We start from the raw sequence: 21,577 nt of genomic DNA, 5'->3' as shown, positions 1-21,577 counted from the left end.
GATGCATTGGGTGAAAAAACTATAGAATTTTAACATACATTTTCTTCACTGTAGGACATTACTGGATCGATCCAAATATGGGATGCATAGGAGACGCCTTTAAAGTGTACTGTAACTTCACTGCAGGAGGAGAAACTTGCGTTTACCCTGATAAGAAATCCTCAGGGGTGAGAGGAACTCATCTCTGCTAAATCTCATGATTGGTATTAAAATAAATCAAGAATAAAGAACTGTATTATCTTGGTGAATTATTTGATCACAGTTTCCATTTATTCCAGGTTAGAATATCAAACTGGCCAAAGGAGTCCCCAGGATCTTGGTTCAGTGAATTTAAGCGTGGAAAAATTGTAAGTGCCCATTTTTCTCTTCTATTATAAATTTCATAAACTTTGAATCAAAGCTCAGCAATTTGGTCATGAATGTCTCTATTGCTTGATAGGTGACAGTAGTTTAGGATTGGGAATCAAGAACTGTTTTTTTCCAGAACTTGTCAGTTTACTGAATGATTATTAACTTACTAAAACACTAGTTTTGTTGCACTAGCTAAAATATCTTAAAACCGCTAAAATATCTTACAAAAAATATTATTTTGCTTATTTGTTTTATTTTAGAACTAATTATAGAAAGGTGCTTTCCAAAAAGTACTATAAGAATTGTTAATTGGATCAAGGAACCAGAACATTTCCATCGATTTTCATCCCTACAAAATTGGAAGTTCTCCTTTCGGTCAGATGTCTGATCCTTGTATTCCCTGTGTCTCAGTTGTCTTATGTGGATGTTGAGGAGGGCTCGATAAACTCAGTCCAGATGACATTCCTCAAGTTGCTCAGCTCTTCTGCCCGGCAGAACTTCACATACATATGCCATCAGTCTGTGGCCTGGTATGACGCCAAGGCTGACAACTATGACAAGGCGTTGCGCTTCCTGGGCTCTAATGATGAGGAAATGTCCTATGACAACAACCCCTTCATCAAGACTCTTTCAGATGGCTGCTCGGTAAGACTGCTGTTGATTTTAGGAACAATTTTGGATGATACAATAAACCAATATTTTTTTCCTTTTATAGTAAATAACAATAAATGGCAGATATTACAATTCTGTACTATTTTGTCTGAAAAAACAAAACCAAATTAACTAATAAATTACCTAATCACTTTTTTAAATGCTGAAAAAGTTAACTTTAAGTGAACGATAGATGATGGCAAAGGTAATCTTAATGTAAAAATTCAGACCATATATAGAATATATCCAATATGGGCCGTATGTAGCCCCGCCCCTTTTCAGCGTTGTGCTCATTGTGTTCTGTCTTCTGGTTTGTATTTCCACGGCATGAAGGCAAGATCTTACGGATTTGAGTATGAACCGCTCATTTTAAATCTTCAGTCTACTGTTATTTGTTATGACGTCCGTTTCAAACATTGCAATGCTCATGATAACTTTTGTTAACTCTACAGTAAGTAAATCCACTTCACCAGCTAATTACTCTTCGACAGCTATGCCATGAAAATATACAGAGCTACTGCAGAAAATTCTAAAGATGGCTGCCTGCTTGCTTCTTTAGCACATAAGGTCTATAGGGTGTCACTGATCATTTAAAAAAAAGATTAAATGGATAACATAACCATCGATAACCAGTATATCATGTTTCCTAACTGTACTTAAGCAATATAACATGAACAAGAATACCGTTGTGCTGTTGTATAAGTGTTGTTTTAGCATTAATTACAGTATGTTGTTATAGTATTTATTAATATTTTGAATGACATTTTAAACTTTTCCATAATTGCGTTTTGTTTTTTAATTTAGCTCTAATTAATTTTTATATCAGTTAGTTTCTAATATTTACATTTATTTTTTAAAGCTACACTGTGTGATATTTTCCCCCATCTAGCGGTGTAAAGGTATATGACCATCCAGTGAATAATAGTTTCTGTTCCTCTCAATTCTGATTTCGTTTTAACTCCTACGGTGGCTGATTTAGTCCAAGATTAACATGGCTTCCAGTTCGACCTCGTTCATGACTGCCATCGAGTGTTAAAACGCGAAAAGCGAAGCTTGAATTTATGGGTATGTCCCTCTTTGGCTAATGTACTTTCAAGATGGAGGGGCAACATGGCGACCGGCATTCGAACCCCTCACCCGTATGTATTTTCATTGGCATATTATAAACTTATGAGAATACTTTACTTTATTACTTGAAAGAAGTAAATATACATTAATGAGCACATATTTTTTAAAGTATAAGTGTTTTTAGCTAAGAATAAACTTAAAAAGTTACACAGTGCAGCTTTAAGTTTCCATTTTCCATCTAATATTTATATTTTTGTACTTTTCAATTCGCGAAAAATATTTTTTATAGTTTTTCGGTTTATTTAACAATGACACTAAATTGAAGTGGTATAAATGGTGAAACATCTCAATGCTGTTGAACTGTATATCAAATTAGAGGATCAGATCGAACTGTTGTAGAGTGACGGAACTAGAGGTTTAAACATGGGGTGGCCAAGGCTACTTCAGGGGGTCCATAGACCAGAAGAGATAAAATGAATGTGAAGAGTGATCAATTGAGTTCTTCAATGTGGCTTTATCTTAACAGTAATACACACCGTGACTACACAGTGTGTATTACTAGCATAGATGTGCAAATAATGTAGGCTGTTAGGCTAAATTTGGAACTCTTATTTCTCCTAATTATCTGATTATCTGTCTGCTGATGGAGCAAAAGATAATGTTAAACCGGGCGCACACTGTACAATTTATAATAGTCCTTTACGATTGTTGCTTGTCAGACTGTACAAACATGATATTCACTGTAAGCAATGTGACACTGTAGGATCTCAGTTGTCATTAATGTCAGACTGTACGACAGTCAAGACGCAGTAAAAACAGATGCCCGCAAAGAAAAGTCAAGTTTTACATCATCAATGACATGTTTGGTGACTGTGAGCTGCATTACACGTGGGATTGAAATGGCTTGTCTTGAAAAACACTTTGATGGTCACCAGGAGAAGTCACACTACAGGACTGTGAGTCAAATCTTCTGACACAGCCAGAATTTCGCTGGAGGTCAAATTTGATCGCAGAGGCCATTAATCTGCTGTTAGTGAACATGTCAAACTAATGATCCGATTTAAGATTTCAGCCTAGGATCAGAGGAATCGCTAAATTTGTCTCAGATGGCCAAATCGTGACCAAAATCGTACTGTGTACCTGGCTTTACACACTGACTTTCATCAAAGTTTTTCGGGAAACTTAATTTCGATTGTAAACCTTAAACATACTCCAAATAGGCTATAATGCACACAGGACGAGAATTTCATTTTTGCCGTGGGGTGGCCAATCAGATGTCGGGGGTGTAGTCTGGCTCCACCGCTTGTTGTTTAATGGTGCTAAAAAGCATTTCAGTAATAACATGAAATTCACCTATTTCTGTTTCAGCTGAAGCAGGGATATTCTAAGTCTGTGATGGAAATTAACACTCCACGCATCGACCAGGTGCCCATCATCGATGTCATGTTGAATGACTTTGGGGAATCCAGTCAAAGGTTTGGCTTTGAGGTAGGCCCCGTCTGCTTCCTCGGCTAAAAGACACCCCTCTCTACCTTTATGGCAAAGGTCAAGGAGTGTGGCCAGCCAAGAGACCCCCAACCCGCCCCCTCCTTGCGCCACAAACACACACACCAGCACCCGCACTGTGTAATCTGAAATGGAATATTCATCGCCTTGGTGGGATCCCAGTCACATGACTGAAAACCTGCAATTGGAATCAAACCGAGAGAGAGTGAGAGGACATGAACTACCTGGTGGACAATGGCGCACTTTCAGGCGAAGGAGGAGGACCCACTCCTTTATCATCTCACCACTCTACCCAGCCTAGAGCCTGTAGGAATCTTTTCCCATTTCCAAACTCTTTTAAACCTTGTTTTTTTTAGTCCCATTCCAAACTTAATCCCAGCACCATTCACTCTTGATCTCAACCCTTCCCCTATCAAATGAATTCCCAATCCCGTTCCTACTCGTTTTCCCTGTATCCTTTTCGGATCCTCCTCCAGGTGCTGCTCAGAGAAAGACAACCACAGTGGTGTGCTCTTGTTGTAAACACCCAAACACTTAAGGTGCTATTGAAAGTGCATTTTTGGTAATACTGTAATTATTATTTTGTACAATACTGTTCTTTCTCAATTGCCTTTAAGTCTTGCATGTATATCAAAATTGAATTGATGAAATATTGATAACCATAAAGAGTTTTTCTTTCATGTTTGAGAACCAACAGTGCAACCAAAATTTTCCACAAGATGTCAATCGTTCAAATATAAAATAAAGTCAGCATTACAAACCATCCAAATTTGTAATTATAAAGTATCCATTTTTGTAAATATTGACCAATTTTAAGCACTTGGAGTTTCCATTTTATCCAGGAATATACGGGCATGTCTAACGTAGTGAAGGATTTCCTGAACGTGAGTTTTCCTCAAGTCTGCAGATTTCCACTAGCTTTCTTTTGTCCTCCAGTGGTAGCAATGGTGCTGTGGTAATCGGTGACTCTACAATGCTAAAGAAACTTGATGAAAAGTAACTTGATGTCAGATTGAATTTCTTGACAGTATACCTCAATTTCTTAATAGACGTATCCAATTCAAAGATGTTCAACCCTGTACATACAGAGCCTTGGTTAGAGAATCAAGTTTATATATTTGAGGCAGGGAATTTTAAAATAAAAAAGACTATTTGTTAAACTTTTGTTTGGTTATTTTGTGATTGCTATGATTAACCCGTTTAGATATAAAACTACTTTTCATCAGTATTAAATACGGATTCTGGACAGTATTGTATTAAAAGTGATAATTGTTTACTCTTTGTATGAATCATATCTGTATGATTCACTCAGTCATGGATTTTTTTTTTCCTGTGCTGTATGTGCAAAAGCTCATTGCGTTCTTCGTTTGTCTTCATATTTAAAGTTTCTGTGGTAAAATGTGTTCAGGTTGTATGGTTCTGTAAGCTGTTTTGATTGCTTTATCTTTCTTTTACTTCCATTGTTTTTTGTTTTTGTTTTTTGCGGTTCTGTCTGTGTCCCTGAAAACCCTTCAAATATATGACAATAGACTCCGAATTTACACGTCTGTGTAACATACTTATAATTTATGTAAAACTTGGAATAAATGATCGATTACATTTCAAGTAGATAATCTACTGTTTCAGTTTTGCTCTAACCAACAGAGATTGATCAGTTTAGTTCAAAAGCACTCACTCAATCACATCATTTAAGCCATTACGTCATTGGATGTAAAGCATGTTTGATTTATGAGGAATGTCTTGTTGATCTTACACTAAATCTTTTAGTTCCAATCTCACAGAATGATGCTATAAAGCTGAAATCTAGAAGAGAGTTAGATTTGCTGTTTCTTTAATAGCTGATGTTGCCATGGTGCTATAGGTGAACAGCTCATGCAGAAGTTATTCAGCCGCTGGAGTGAAAACTGGCTGTGATAATTCACCGATTGAGCAACACAAAGCTATGAGAACCTGCATACCTTGACTTGGATGTTAGTCACCATGAAATCAAAATTGGCTATTTTATTTATTTATTTATTTATTTTTATGGAATATTGCAGTGTTTATTATAAACAATTTATCTTTGCACATCTTTTTTTTTTTATTGGTGTTTACTCATAATCTTTAATCAAAATAACTTCCCCCTTTCCTCTTGCAGCATCATCTTTTCTCTGGTGATGTGAAGTAGCACGAGGGCAGGACAACCTGTCACTCGCATGAGATCGACCAATAGCAAACCACAACCGTGCAATGATCCAATCAATTCCCTATGGATGGATGGATGATGTCCAGCCCTATTTTTGTTCGAGAAACCGCTTCTCTGGAATGTGTGTCACAAATTAGGGAAGAAAAGTTCATTACAACTTCCGTTCCATGCCAACTTTAACATTCATGTGTTCAGTGAACTAATGGGCAGTGTTGGGGAAAGTTACTTTTAAAAGTAATGCATTACAATATTGCATTACTCCCTCCTTAAAAAATAACTAATTGTGTTACTGTTTATGGAAAGTAATGCATTACATACATGACTTACTTTTTCTCACCTGGGCTTGCTTGTTTGTTTTTTTAATAACAAAAAAAGTTCTAGATTGTCAAATGTAAATTTACGATTTCTCTCAACATACTAGTCTATTCTATTCTACATAAATAGAAAATAGTAATAATAGAAAAAAGTAACTTGCATTACTTATTTGAAAAAGAAACTAATTAGTTAAAGTGTTACTTTGCACATTAATAGGACTCCCAAATTCCTGTTCTATTCTTGAATTTGACTTTGAATTGATGTCAAAAACAGGATCTAGAATTCGATTTTGAATTAAAGGAAGCAGAATTAAAATTCAAGAAAAATTCAAAGAAATTCATATGCAAGTCCATCTTGCCATAGCAGCTTCATCTGCACCTGTTGAGAGACTCTTTAGTGTTGCAGGACAGATCTTCAGAGCAGAACGCTGCAGACTCGATGATAAAACACCCGAGGAGCCACTGAGAATTAGATGCAGCACTGTTGATCAGTGAGTTTTGATGATAACTGCATTAACAACATTTTTGTGTTATTTAATTACTTTGAAAGGAAAATAACATTGGAACAAAACTAATTAAACTTGAGGGGGTAATTTATTTCATTATTGTATATATTTAGAACAAAATGTATTCAGGGTTAAGGAGTGACAGTAAAAAATTAATCATGGGTCTTGCACTTTTCACCAAAAAAAGTAAGGGTGATAATTAAAAAATATTGTGTATATTATTATTATTATTATAAATGGTGGTTCAGTGTTGTATAGAAATAAAACCAAGAGATACACTTTCCTAATTTTTTAAGGAAACGTAAGCAATTTTGAAGCTTGAATTTAGGAACTGATTAAGCTGATAAAATTAAGGAAAATAATGTTACTTGTTTATTTTAAGAGAATTGAATGAATGAATAAAGCATTTATATAGCGCTTTCATATGTACTACTGTACACCCAAAGCGCTTCACACTCATGTCAGAGGTCTCTCCTCAGCCACCACCAGTGTGCAGCATCCACTTGGATGATGCGAGGGCAGCCACAGTACAACGGCGCCAGTGCGCTCACCACACACCAGCGATAGGTGGAGAGGAGAGAGGGTGATAGAGCCAATTCAGTGGATGGGGATTCTTAGGAGGCCATGATTGGTAAGGGCCAATCGAGGGAATTTGGCCAGGACACCAGGGTTACACCCCTACTTTTTTACGAGAAGTGTCATGGGATTTTTAATGACCACAGAGAGTCGGGACCTCAGTTTAACATCTCATCCAAAGGACGGTGCTCTTTGACAGTACAGTGTCCCCATCACTATACTGGGGTGTTTGGACCCACACACACCACAGGGTGAGCGCCCCCTGCTGGCCTCACTAACACCTCTACCAGCAGCTACCTAGTTTTCCCAGTTGGTCTCCCATCCAAGTACTGACCAGGCTCAGCCCTGCTTAGCTTCAGTGCGAAACCAGTCTTGGGCTACAGGGTGATATGGCTGCTGGCTTAGAATTAGCTCAGTTGTGCATTTTTATTTAGAGACACCATTATTAGTTCCCAGCATGCTTTGCATATGGCTGCAAATGGAGATTAATATTGAAATGAAGTGTTGTTTAATGTGTTTTTGAGTGAAGGGAATAATCTGTTAATGTATATTAACAGATATATGTATATGTTCATTTATGTTTGACATTTGAAAGAATTTCTGTTATGTTAAAGGTTTGACTGTTACCATTGTGCAGAAGAGTAGAGCTTATGGTTTAGGTTGTGATGTGAATAACTGCAAGTATTATTATTATGATGATAATTATGATTATGAATAATGTTGCTTTGTTCAATGAGCAATAATTTTGCTAATGTTAGTGCAATAACAAGTTCAATCAAATATACTATTAATTGAATAACATAACTGAAAGTCAAATATAAACAGGTCATATTCATGGTCGTTAAAAATCCCAGGATGTCCTTCGATAAAGAGTAGGGGTGTAACCCCGGCATCCTGGCCTAATTTGCCCACTGGCCCCTGTCCATCATGGCCTCCTAATAATCTCCCTCTCCTGATTGGATTGGCTTAATCACTCGGTCTCCTCTCCACCAATCAGCTGGTGTATGGTGAGCATTCTGCCGCAATATGGCGGCCATCGCATCATCCAGGTGGATGCTGCACACTGGTGGTGGCTGAGGAGATTCCCCCCTTCTATGTAAAGCGCTTTGAGTGCCTAGAAAAGCGCTATATAAATGTAATGAATTATTATTTATTATTATTATTATTTACTCTAATTTATATATTTTATTTTTTCAACTTAAATTAAAAAAGCACATTCTACTAATAATATTTAATTAAGTAGATACTGTGTAATATGTTTACAGTGTAGATGCATGTAATGAAATTGTGTTATTAAATTAAAAAATCATGGTTATCGTTGTATTACTGAGGTAAAATGTGTAATTCAATTAATTACTAATCATATTAAAAGGAAATTGCTTTGCATTTATAAATCCAAACCACATTTATAATGAGTAACTTATAACAGTAAGCAATTACATTTCTGATGTAACTGTCCTAACACTGAATGTATGTGAGAGTCAACACATTCTCTGTTGTGTGACTGTGGAATTTCTTTGAATTGTCATTAATTTAATTCCACTTCAAATTCAACTTCCTGTGGGGCGGAGTCAATTCAATTCAAATTCCCATTCATGAATTGAATGGAGGCCCTCTGATGAGGAAGACAGTGAAATGTGCAGTGTTGAGGGGACCCCAGGGCCGGTTTGAGAACCACTGCCTTAAAGGAATATTGGTTGAACCCATGTTGCTGTTTTTACATCACCCCCAAGTGTTTACTTATGTTTTGCAGAAATCGACGCACAGATGGCATAAGTATTTTAACATCAACAACACTACCTTTATATTGGAAATATTTAGAAGATTATAGTAGAAAGAAACCCTGGAAATACCAGGGAAATGTACCATTTTGATTTCCAGGAATTTAAATGGAATTGAATGTTAGAAGACTTTTTTTTTAAATTCCCAGTTGGTACATGCAACAGGAAATATTCCCAAATAACATTTATAAAACTTTTTTTTTTTTTTTACTTAGACTAAGCAGTATTCATGAACGACTGGGAAATGGTTGGGATCTTTGTATGTGCCTAAAAAAAGGGGTCAAGACTTTCATGATGGTGGTCATCAATCAGGAGTCATACAGTACACACAGCCACTCTGAATTTAAACTGTATTTGTAAGAGCTAACGGTAATTTAATTACAGAAGTACATTCAAGGACCTGGCATTAAATCAGCTTTTTGTCTTTCCATTTTGCCTTTCGGCTCTTTGATTGATGATTTGTGGTATAATCGAATTTAAATAGTTTGAGGTCATCCTTCATGTAAAAACACACACACACACACATTGGTTTTTGTGACATGTGGGGACATTCCATACACGTAATGGTTTTTATACCGTACAAACTGTATTCTCTATCCCCCTACACTGTCCCTGCCCCTAAACCTACCCATCACAGGAAACATTCTGCATTTTTACTTTCTAAAAAATAAAATAAACTCATCCTGTATGATTTATAAGCATTTTGAAAAGTGAGGACATGGCCATTGTCCTCACAAGGCACCCTCTCCTTGTAATACCTATGTCATACCCATGTCATTATACACATGTCACAAATGTGTCCTCATATTTCACAAAAGCATGCCCACAGAGAGAGAGGTTTAGGGTTGGCATTAATAAAACTCAACATGGTAAGTACATTTATTTAATGTAATTTTATCATGAGATTTTAACTCACTTCCAACCGTTCCCTTACGAAACAAAAATATATTGCAACATATCTGAAAATATCATGCAATATATTCACATATATGGGATTTAATATTTATATTTATATTGCAATATATTGAAAGCAGCAATCATTTGTATATTTTGCAATATATTGCATGAATATATAATACATTTTATAATACCATCAATATATTATTCCATCTATTAAAATATATTTCAAGAAAATATATTGGTAAATATATTTTCCTTTCGTAAGGGTTGCTATACCCCATCTAGCCACAACCATAGACTGTAAAAAAAAAAAAAAAAACACCTTACCACACAATAATATTAATCTCCAAGGCGCATTCAAAAAGCATGCATGTTGTGTAAATGTGAGAGCAGACTCAGATGTTTTTACTAGCATTTCGGGGCTTGAAAATGGTAGTAGGTTGAAAGATTCATAGATTGTCTAGCTATATGGAGGTACACAAATCTCCCAGGTTTCATTAAAGGGGGGGTGAAATGCTGTTTCATGCATACTGAGCTTTTTACACTGTTAAAGACTTGGATTCCCATCCTAAACATAGACAACGTTTCAAAAACTAATGTTGGACTTTTGATGGAGTATTTCTGTGTCAAAAATACGCCTTCTGGTTTCTCACAAGTTTCGGAGAGTATTTTTCGAGTATGGGTCGGCTTGACGTCAATAGATCGGAAGGTCCTTGTATGGGCCGTACGGGCTCTTCTCCCGGTAGGGTGCGCGCGCACGCGTGACTAGAGCGAGAGAGGAAATGCACGCCCATAAACACTCTCTCAAGGTGCAGATCCAGTCATCCGTGAACACTTCTGACGCGCCCTATGGTCGCGCCGCGCTCCACTTTATTCCTATGGGTGACGTCGAGCGACTTCAACGCTTCAGCACAGCATTCCGGGAAGGCAGCGCTGCATTTGAACCGATTTGAACGCAGAAACGACGGAAAGCTTCACAACATCGCTTCAGTCACGTTGCAAAGTGGATTTCCACGGTCACTGCTGTCACAGGACTTCACCAAATCATACCAAAGAAGTGTGTTTTTGACGGAGCGGTCCCAGCGATAAAGGTTCGGTCCTGCTTTGGAAGCAGCCGATGAGTAAAACTGCTTCAAATGTCTATACTGTTGGCTCGTCGCGTGAGTAAACATCAGTAAACGACACGATCGCGTACTTCGTCATTCAAATGCGCTAACGTTACTCCATTGCTGTTCTCTGAATAACGTTACACTAGTCTGACATGCAAAACCGTTTTGCTTGCTACTGCTAAGGTTTAGTCGCATACAATAGTCCATAAACCGAATCATGTCCTCATAAACTGCGAGTAAAGACACACAAATGTTGACAGGCCACTAAATACAGTACATACCACAGAGACGGACGTCCTGCTGTTGCTGTTTCTCCTGTTCAATTTATTTCAGCCTCCGGATCTGATTCTGGATCATATCTGTATTAGCTGAGAATCGATAGCCATGAGTTTCTCCAAGCTTGAGGACGTGCGCTCCTCATTCTTTAGCTCCGCCCACACGATACGCCTCCAGGCGCTCGTTTTTTTCTGGAAAGACTCGGTACAGCCTATATTTATTTTATAAATATAATAAAACTAAAGACTTTTCAGAGATATGAAGGATGCAATGCTACTCTATAGGTACTCAAGATTGACATGAGATTGACTGAAACTGAGTGTCCCCCCCCCCCCCCCCCCCCTTTAAAAATATCTTAATTTGTGTTTTCCGAAGATGAACAAATGTCTTACAGGTTTGGAACGACATGAAGGTGAATAATTAAAGACAGAATTTTCATTTTTGAGTAAACTAACCCTTTAATACTTTGTGTTCATAATAGATACAGTTTCCTCCTTACACTGTGTGTTCCAAATTATTATGCAAGTGACATCAGTAGAATTTGAGTACAATAAACATTCAGATTTTAGCTTTTCAAAGAAAATGTTTGTTTGTTTCATTTCTCATATAATTTTAGATAACTGGTATCAAACTCAGACAGGTTAATTAATACCTTTGCCAGGTCTACTTATGTAAATGGAAAACATAAAGAGTTTATTCAACATTATTAAGCAAGTCAGCTCTCGTGCAATATGCGGAGGAAGAAAGATCTTTCTGAAGATGAAAAGCGTGGAATGGTGCAATGTCTTGCAAAAGGCATGAAAAAAAAAACTCACAATTTGCAAAAACTGAATAGAGATTATTGAACTATCAAACGATTTGTGAATGATTTAGAGAGCACAGAAGAACTTTTACAGAAAAAGGCTAAATAAAAGGCACAATATATATGATTTTTTAAAATAAAAATATCAGAAAACACTAGAACAATGTTATATATTTTGTTGAATTACTTACATTATCCCAAATGTTTCCAAGTATGTTTTAAACCAGAGAAATAACCAGAACACAAATAATATTCGTGCATCCCCTATCAATGAAGTCATTCCCACATAACCCTCGATTTCTGGTTTTATATTATAAAAAACCATATGAAACACAAAAGACACTAAAGACTAAAGAGATAATGTTTTTCTCGGTTGTCAAAAACGCTGCAGGTGCATGAAAATGTTAATCTAGGTTCTGTTGTTGAGCTGTTCATTATGTTCTGCTGTTTGCACAATAAAATAAACATGTGAAAAAAGTATTTTTAACCTAGGTTTTTTTTTACCTAGGTCACTTGTCAATTGTATTTTTATTTAATGCCAATTCGATATTATAATCTTATCAGTTAACGGTTAATAATCGATTAATGAGCATCGATTGTCGGTCGGGAAAACTAACCGAATGAGTTACCCCACATACGCATGGCCAGAAAAAGCGGAAGCGGTTACCTGAGGCATAATAAACGATCCGCGAAATCCAGACGTCGTCAATCTATGCCTTTGTTTCGAATAAGTGACCTCTCTAGTGGTGAACAATTACATAGTGGCTTTAAGGGAAGTTTCTGTCAAACAAATTAATTGAATTAAAAGGACAGCTATAAAAAAAAGCCACTGTTGAGTGGCAAACTGTTGGAGTTTCTGGAGTCTCAATAACCTCCAGGCAGTTAAATGTGCATTTCAGCCACCCCTAACCAAAGCTTCCAAAGAGAAACATATAATAATTTGGAACACAGTATATTTCATGACTTTTTAGATTATATTTTGTGTATAATACAAACAGTAAATCAAATGTACAGAAAACACTTAAAGGGTTACTTCAGCAGCATATGGATTTGTGCTCCCCCCATATTTGCGTCATCTTTGGATTTTTTGGCAAGAGGCTAAAGACTACAGCCAGCAGAGAGAGCTATTTCCACGTGTTTTCAACCCGCACATAGGATAGGAAGTGGGAGATCACTCACAACTATCGCAGCTGCAGGCATTAATTTAAACGGATGCTAAGCAATGTAAGTGTTTTAACTTCTCAAATTAATTTCTATGAAAGTTAAGTTTCCAAAGGCATGAACTGAAAACGCGCCAGACGGACTGAACACGCGTTGTGAATGTATCCCGTGTGTGGGGTTGCCAACTCTCACGCATTTCTGTGTCACGCTCTCACGCTGCCCAGCTTAATCTCACGCCAAATTGCCAAACCTGCTTTTTATATTAAACAAAAGCTAGGCCTATAGCTTTTACTATTATTATTATTAAGTTTTAATGCGAAATTCGAACAATAAATAGAGTTTTGGCGCTAATTAAAGTCAGAGGCGTTGAAAAGCGGAGTGGCAACATGCTCTCATCTACGGCAGCGCGCGCAGTCACGTGGTACATGGAGCGCTCAATACTTCTAGCGCGGTGTCAATGCATTTGAATGGCTTAACACACAACACGGTACACAACAGTTTCACTCTACAGATGTTTGCAGCAAGTTTTGGTAAACAGTACAGCTTATTGTGCATTGATTATTAAGTCAGCCATATTCACTGGATCGTTTTATTATGGAGAGTGATAGAGATGCAACATTGTTGACATTAATTTTATTCTTGTATTTAGCCCTCAGGTATCTCTTATTGGTCAAACTAATACTCATTGATGGTCAAATGTGGCCATACACAATCAAATAAGTGTTCTATATTTTAGTTCAATAATGTTTATTGAATATTTTGAAGAGATCTTTTGGTAGGCTACTAAATACTACTTGTGCAATAATTATAGTCAATTAATGACCACTTAAAATATATTTCTTCTAATATTTTTATTATTTATATTTCAATTTTTGTAGTAATTAAGGTTAAAATAGAGAATTCTAATTCAAAGAGGTAAATTAGAGTCATTTTGTTGCTTAAAAAATAATAATGTTAATTTGTAATGCCATTACTTAGGTGCCTTATGGCTCTTTAATAAATATACATGTATCTAATCTAGTTGCTCAAAAACAGTCTTGCATTTAAATAAATATTTAGATATGATCAAACACTAGATTTCTTTAAATGTGAAATTTTAAAACGTTAATAACTTATGCATCATATTAGGACTTAGTATCCTAATATTTTTAGTGAATAATGATATAAGCATGCACAAGTGAATATTAATTAATGCGAGCACATATAATTTGACCGTTTCAAATAGAAACGTTTAAAATAGTGCTAAAAAAAGCTAATTGTCCTTATTATGTACAGTAAGCTATATACTACATATGAATTGATACTAAATTAAGTTTGAAATAGACCCCCCCACACAGATTAAATGTAATCTGACCCTTGCAGTGCTGTGAGACTCATGCGACGACTCGATAGTTATATTGAACGGACACCTTCAGTTTTTAATTGTAGTGTCTGTTCTCTAACTCAGTCACAGTAACCCAGTCGCGGTGGCTTTGGGGATAGCCTCACAGGGCAGCGAAGCATTCTGGGAATTGTAGTCTTTCATCCCCATGAGACAAAAATACATTTTCTGTCTTTTCTCAGTCTAGAAAGCACCAAATTAAAAAAAAAAAATTCACATTTCTACTACATTAATGACCCAGTTTAATTTAAATTTGCTTACACGACTTCATTGTGTGGGTGTCACTAACTGAAGATGGCGACGACAAGAAAAGATTTCAATAAGCAATGTACTTTAATCCAAAAAGCTCAGTTACTGACAGAAAGGGGTGACAGTGTGTGTGTGCCTAAAGGCAGACATCAACCGACAACTAAGGTGGACTGAACACAGAAGAACTAAATACACAGAGGTAACGAACTAAATAATGTGCAGCTGTGGAGGAGGATTACTGTACATGGGACCAGATGGGTGGCGGGAAACTCAAACAAAGGAACACGAACTGAAGTATTACGTGCTAAAAGTACAAGAACAAAACAGAACAGAACAAAAGGGGGACCGTGGGGGTCTGCATGGTGATATTATTATCGTAATTTTTTGGATTAGTGTATATACGTTTTTTTCCCTATGGAAAAAGTACATCTAGCTAGCACTATGACATAATAAGCCCAAAGCCCCTCTCATCATCTTGTGCTGTTTGAACATTCTCAAAGGAGCATCAACGTATGCCGCACGGTCCTATAGTAATCAGAATGCTGAAGTTTAATGCAGAAAGATGTCACATCAAAGGTCCTAACAGCTACTTGTGAATGATTGCCTTGAAATACCTTTATTGTATTATTCATTCCTTCCAAACTTCAAAGATACTTGATCACTTCATAAAAGGTGACTGTCAGTGTCCTCAAAAGATTCAATTTTCCGAAGTTTTTCTCCTTGAGCCAGTAAAATAAATCTGTATGAGGCATAAGTAATGTGCCTAACATAAAACCATATTGGTTACACAATTTAGTAATGAATATGCTTGATTAAAGTTCTAATAAATATGCTGTTTAATGCTTTACTGTTTTATAAAAGCAATAAGAATACTTAATTTCATTGTGTATTATTGATGTAGTCACAGCCAAAGCAAACATTCGTTAAAAATGAATAATACATTTGCTTGATTAAAGTTCTAATAAATATGCTGTTTAACACTTTACTGTTTTATAAAAGCAATAAGAATACTTAATTTCATTGTGTATTATGAATGTAGTCAGAGCCAAAGCAAACATTTGTTAAAAAACATGTTAATTCAAGAATGTGCAGTGCATCCGGAAAGTATTCACAGCTCTGCACTTTTTCCAAATTTTATGTTACAGCCTTATTCCAAAATAGATAAAACGTGGAAGAAGTTTGTTTGAAATCTTTGCAAATTTATTGAAGGGGTGATGAATTGAGAAATCAACTTTCCCTTGAGCTTTTGATATATAAAAGGTCATGGTAATATAAGATTATCCTGTAAGTTTCAGAGCTGAAAACTTCCTTGTTAGTCAAAGAAAAGCTTTTATAGACACCAGGCTCAGAAAAACTCATGGAGGTGATCGGCTCGCGCTAGCCAACAACAATAAACATGCCAATATAGCAAGATATTGCGCTATTCCTGGTTGTGGAAGAACACAGTCGCTGCATAAGCTTCCTTCTGATCCTAATATTAAGAATGTGTGGTTGAACTTTATTTTTAATGAAGTTCCAGCTCACGTGGGGAAGACAGGTTCACTGTGAGATCGTTTGTAAACAAATCTCAGGTTGCTGGATTTGCAGACATTTGAGATTAAAACACAACGCTATTGGATCCAACAGAAATGGTGCAACACTTATGTGAGTAAAACATGTTTTAAATGTAATAGTATTGCATTGTTATAGATTGTTTTGATTATGTGTACATGTTTACAGAACATACCTTTAGCACGCTGGACTCAGACATGTGGGCCAGGGCTCGCAAAGCCCAACATCCCGGGCTGTGTGTTTTCCAGACGGGGTACCAAAACCTAAGCCAGTCAGCAGGCCGATTAATCTCAAATAGTGAAATAATATTCCTTTCTTGATCTGCGCTGGTCACTCTTAACTTGACATTTGAAGGGCGTGCGTGTGCGTTTGTGTGTGTGCGCGTTTCGCGCTTATCGGCCGATCGTAATAAAAAACATATATATATTCCAATCATGCATCCATACATACTGTAATATGAACAACTATTACTGAAAATATCTATAAAATTTTACTTTTTCTTATTGATGTCTCACCAAAGCTGTGGTTTTCATAGTAGTTAAGCTCACCTTAAATTACAGCAGTGTATAACCACAGAACATCAATAAACTGTACATGTATAATATAGTTTTTGTATCAAATGGATTTAAAAGTACAAGCCAGTAATGCCTGTGAAGCAATATATTAGTGTAACACACAATCTTATACAGCTAGTATGCTAAAAATGTTCTGTAGCACCTGCGCTACCATCTTGTATATATATAATATATAATATGCTAAAGTCTTAACATTAATCTCTTGATTTTGAAGTTATACATATCGGAAATAAAGGCTTTAACATATCTCGGTGTGCAATGGTCTGATTAGCTTGAAATTACAGGAGGTAGTAATAAACACATCAATTGATTTTTTTTTAAATAATCTTAGCTCAAAGATAGTAGTGTGCTTACTTGAGCTTAATGGGTATGTTTACCATATAGATTGTTTCACAACAGCTTCACTATCATATTCTGCTGAAAAGCAGCTCTATCAAGCCAATAGTGTCATTATTCGGCGCAAGACTGTTCAGTATTGATTTAATTTAGTTCCATAACTGTAAAATTCATCAGTTGTGCATACTGTATATAAAGTGTATTTGTGCACATGTTCATGTGAGTTCTATGACATTGGCCGAATTAAGCTATCCAATTTTTCATTATCAATATGGCAACCTGTCCTATTCTGACTACTGTGGCTACCCTGTCCAATAAAATACATGTGATTTCACACATTAAAATAAGGTAAACATTTTTCACATATGTGTGCAAGGTGTGTATGTGGTTAATCATTTGATGTTTGGGTGCAGTCTTATGCAAAAAAGTTTTTTTTCTTTTTTTTTGAAGATTTAAAATAGTTCTGAATGAAGTGTTTGCTTTTGCAACAACATATGTGTGACGTTTAACATGTTGTGTGTGTTTTGGTTTTGTGTGTAGTTTTGAGGAGTGGAGTAACAGTGTGTTAACAGTTGCTTAATTGTTGCTTAGTGCTGCTTAGTATTTTTGTGGAAACTGTTATACTTTTTTTTTTTAAAGAACAGATTACATTTTTAAATCATTTTTTAACAATGTAAAAGTCTTGAAAAGAAATATATGATTATAAATGTTTAATTAGCTTTGGTAGTTAAAAAAAATCAGAGTGATGGAAATGGAGGAAGACGGGTTGGGAGGAGGAGAAGAACTCAAATGATGAGCAACTACACATGACAAAAGCGTTTATTTGTCCTCTGTGAGTCACTGCTCTTATCCAGATCTGGAACTTGTTTAATCATCATTACATTTTCTGTTTAGTCATGGCTGGTATATTTTACAGTTAGCTCATTTCACAGAACACAAACTTCTGGCAGAGGCTTAAATCTTGTTTGCGTTTATCCTGCCTATTAATTATTTAAAAATCTTATTTTGTATTCTTTCTTGTAATGCTTCCTTGGGTATTGATGGGTACAATAATACCATGTGGATTACACTAAATACAGCATATAATATACAAAGCCTTACTGGGAGAACAGCAGCAGTCGTAGTATGAAAATGAAAATGGATTTATAGCCAAATGTTCTTCAAGCGGAAAGTCCATTATTTTTGGCTTTCCTGCCACCTCAATGTTTGATGTGCCTAAGTGTCCAAAATAAATCAGCAAAGCTTATTTGCCTTTATTGAGGCAGCTCCTGTCTGAATAATGACTGGTGAGCCGCTCCAGCTCATGAATAACGTCTGTTTGTAAATGTTCTGTGTGTGGTGTTTGTGTGTGTGTGTGTGTGTGTGTGTGTGTCATGCCACTCTTGTTGGGAACACCTTTCATTCAGAGCTCTAGCAGGCAGCAGCTGTGGCCAGCTGCCAGACACAAACGTGCTCAGAGTTAATGTGTTAGTGTGATTCAGGCAATGTACATTGCCTGCTGGGTCAGGGTCTCAGCATGCGGCAGCCTCTTTCTCTTCGCCTTTCTCACTCTTTTATTCACACAGTGTCTTTTAATTTAAAAACTTTTATGCTCTTCCGAGGCCACTACAACATGAACCGTAATCAAAGGCAGCCAGGCCATTAGTGGAGACCTGTTGAGGAAACCAAATGTCCTGCGCTCACACCTGTGCGACCTCTTGAAATCAAATAAGTGTTAGAGAGAAGACTATTTATTCAAAGCACTGAGAAACGCCATTAGACGTTTATCTTCCTCAGTAGTTGGGATGCAGTGCTGGGTAGATTACTTAGGTACTGTAGCCCATTTCTAATTACAGATTACACAACAAAATTTTTACTTAGCAGTGTTGAGTAAGTTACTCTAAAAAAGTAATTAAAGGTTATTTGCGTGTTTTCGATTATGTTTACAGTGTGCAATATAACATGAGTTCATGTTTCACGTGTTAAAAAAACAGTATTTTTCACACAATTTAGTTACCTGTACAGCACTGTTTTCTCTGTCCTAAAAACGGCCTGATGATTTCCTTGTTCTATGAAGTCCCTCCTTCAGAAATACGTAACGAGTTCTGATTGGGCCAGCGCTTCCCGTGTTGTGATTGGACAGCAGCTTAGCGCACGTTGTGTAAGTTCCCTATTGTAGGCTAGCCTGCAATTTTGCACATTTTGAGATCATTCTCATTAAATGCACAGTATATAAGTTTTTCTGCTATAGCTTGATGACCCTGTGAATAAGCGTTGAATCATGGGAGAGAGATCTGTGCGGCCTCTGAGCTTTTATTTGGTTTATTCTGCAGTTTGCCACTTCTGCTCTTTTTGTTGCGCATGTGGGGTAACGCAGTGCTGATTTACTTAAAACAATCGTACTAAATACATTTGAGCGTTTAGAAAGTTATGTTAAAATTACCCTGAGTTCGCTCTGTGCCTGGTATGAGAGACTTGTGGCATTTTGCAGTAATCTAGATTGATATTAGAATATCATATTAATAAAAACAGGATGACTAAATGATAAATTACATGCAATTAATCTTAAAATATATCGCATGATGGAGAAAGCTCTCTCTGATTATGTTATGTTAGCAAAACAGAAAACAGTGTTGTCTCTGAGGCATGGTAAAAACATTACTCGCGGTGAATCAAGAAAACAATCGATTCAAACAATAAGATTAATCCTGTTGAGCTGTATAACAATGATTCGTTTTCTGTTGATGAATTTATATCCAAACAGTTGCTCGCCTGTCTAATAAAAGACATACTATGTTAAAGCATCTGTGTGTCCATGGTTTCTATGGAAATGGATAGCACAGATATGATGTCATGTGACAGCTGTCATTACACGGTCCGTAACACTGGTTAAATTAGATTATTTCTTTAGATTTAAACATTGTTGAAAATGTTTTAGTTAATATATGTTAGTTAATATAAGTAATATAAGTTCAACAAAATATATGAAAAATATTTAACATTGTTTTAGTGGTTTTTGGAGTATTGTGTCTTTAATTCTCATTCATTTACACAAAGTCCCTTTAATTCCCATTGGGAACTTTTCAACCCTAGTAATACGCAGGATAATGTACAGTCAATGTAATTTATGTATAATAACATTTATTCTGGCAAGATTCATTTTGCAATAATGACTGACTTTAGTGCATTATCCTTTTTGTAGGCTAGTTCATATTTCATCCCTTCTTTAATTTGTTAAAAATCCACCCATATGTTTATAGAATAACGAGAAAGATAACAGCTCATTGGGGCATGGTTATTGATTTTCTCTCTCTCTCTCTCTCTCTCTATCTCCCTCCCTCTCTCTTTCTATGGTTGACATGTTGGCTCGCGGTATGAAGACAGCGTCTGAGATGTCTGTCTGCAGCTGCTTTGAGGTTTGATACATAGCTAGATTGATGTGTTCTGGAGGGGTAGGCACCTCCTGGAAAGTCCAAGGTGACTCCTGCAGCTTCTGCTATAAAGGAGAAGAGTTAAAAATAAAATAAAAACACTACACTGTGCACTATACACAATTAACCATTTAAGGTTAGAACTTTGAAGTATTATAATTTTGAGGGGAAAATAAGTTGCTTTTAAATTTATGTCATCAACACATCTCAAAAAAGTTGGAACAAGGTATCCCATCTTAACAGTCTGCAAACGTCTGGGGACTGAGGAGACAAGTTGCTTAAGTTCAGGAATAGGAATGTTGTCCTATTCTTGTCTAATAAAGGCTTCTAGTTTTTCAACTATCTTAGGTCTTCTTTGTCACACCTTCCTCTTTATGATGTGCCAAATGTTTTCTATGGGTGAAAGATCTGGACCCATTTCAGTACCCGGATCCTTTTTCTACACACCCAGGATGTTGTAATTGATGCAGTATGTGGTCTGGCATTGTCATGTTGGAAAATGCAAGCTCTTCCCTGAAAGAGACGACGTCTGGATGGGAGCATATTAGGGCTGTCAGTGAATATTCTAAATTTTAATATATATTGGAATAGTTTTTTTTTAAAAACTAATTTCGAAATTTTTAAAGTTGGGAAAAAACGCCCGTGGTAGTAGAGGCGTGGCTGCTTTGCGAGCGGCCACACTAGCGTGCCTGAGGGTTCAAGGACAGGTCACAGGAGTCATACTGTCAGGCACAGCGTCAACACTGAAAGTTGACGCGTCTTGCATGGAAGATGGCAGAAAGTGCAGAGCCCAACTCGACCGTTTAACGTTAAACAGAAACATTATTAAAGTGTAGGCTACTGTACTGACTGAATAGCTTCCACTGGTTTGATTATATACCGTTTCATG

General features: G+C 36.5%; 2 protein-coding genes across 2 annotated transcripts in view; both read left to right on the top strand.

Annotated features, from left to right (window-relative positions):
• The window catches only part of col11a1b (collagen, type XI, alpha 1b), a 97,816-nt gene extending 93,479 nt beyond the window's left edge, over positions 1-4,337 (top strand). The window contains exons 64-67 of the mRNA XM_067453969.1: positions 55-167; positions 279-347; positions 763-996; positions 3,439-4,337. Of these exons, the coding sequence (XP_067310070.1) occupies positions 55-167; positions 279-347; positions 763-996; positions 3,439-3,585 (563 nt within the window). The 3' untranslated portion in view covers positions 3,586-4,337. The remainder of the gene's footprint in view (positions 1-54; positions 168-278; positions 348-762; positions 997-3,438) is intronic.
• An 8,779-nt stretch (positions 4,338-13,116) lies between these two features.
• olfm3b (olfactomedin 3b) overlaps positions 13,117-21,577 on the top strand; it is a 28,153-nt gene continuing 19,692 nt past the window's right edge. Inside the window, exon 1 of the mRNA XM_067453110.1 lies at positions 13,117-13,249. The gene's annotated coding sequence lies outside the window, so the exon portion shown is untranslated. The remainder of the gene's footprint in view (positions 13,250-21,577) is intronic.

The sequence above is a fragment of the Pseudorasbora parva genome, chromosome 9 (assembly GCF_024679245.1).
Source record: "Pseudorasbora parva isolate DD20220531a chromosome 9, ASM2467924v1, whole genome shotgun sequence".
NCBI classification, from domain to species: Eukaryota; Metazoa; Chordata; class Actinopteri; order Cypriniformes; family Gobionidae; genus Pseudorasbora; species Pseudorasbora parva.
This window is presented reverse-complemented; position numbering and strand designations above follow the sequence as displayed.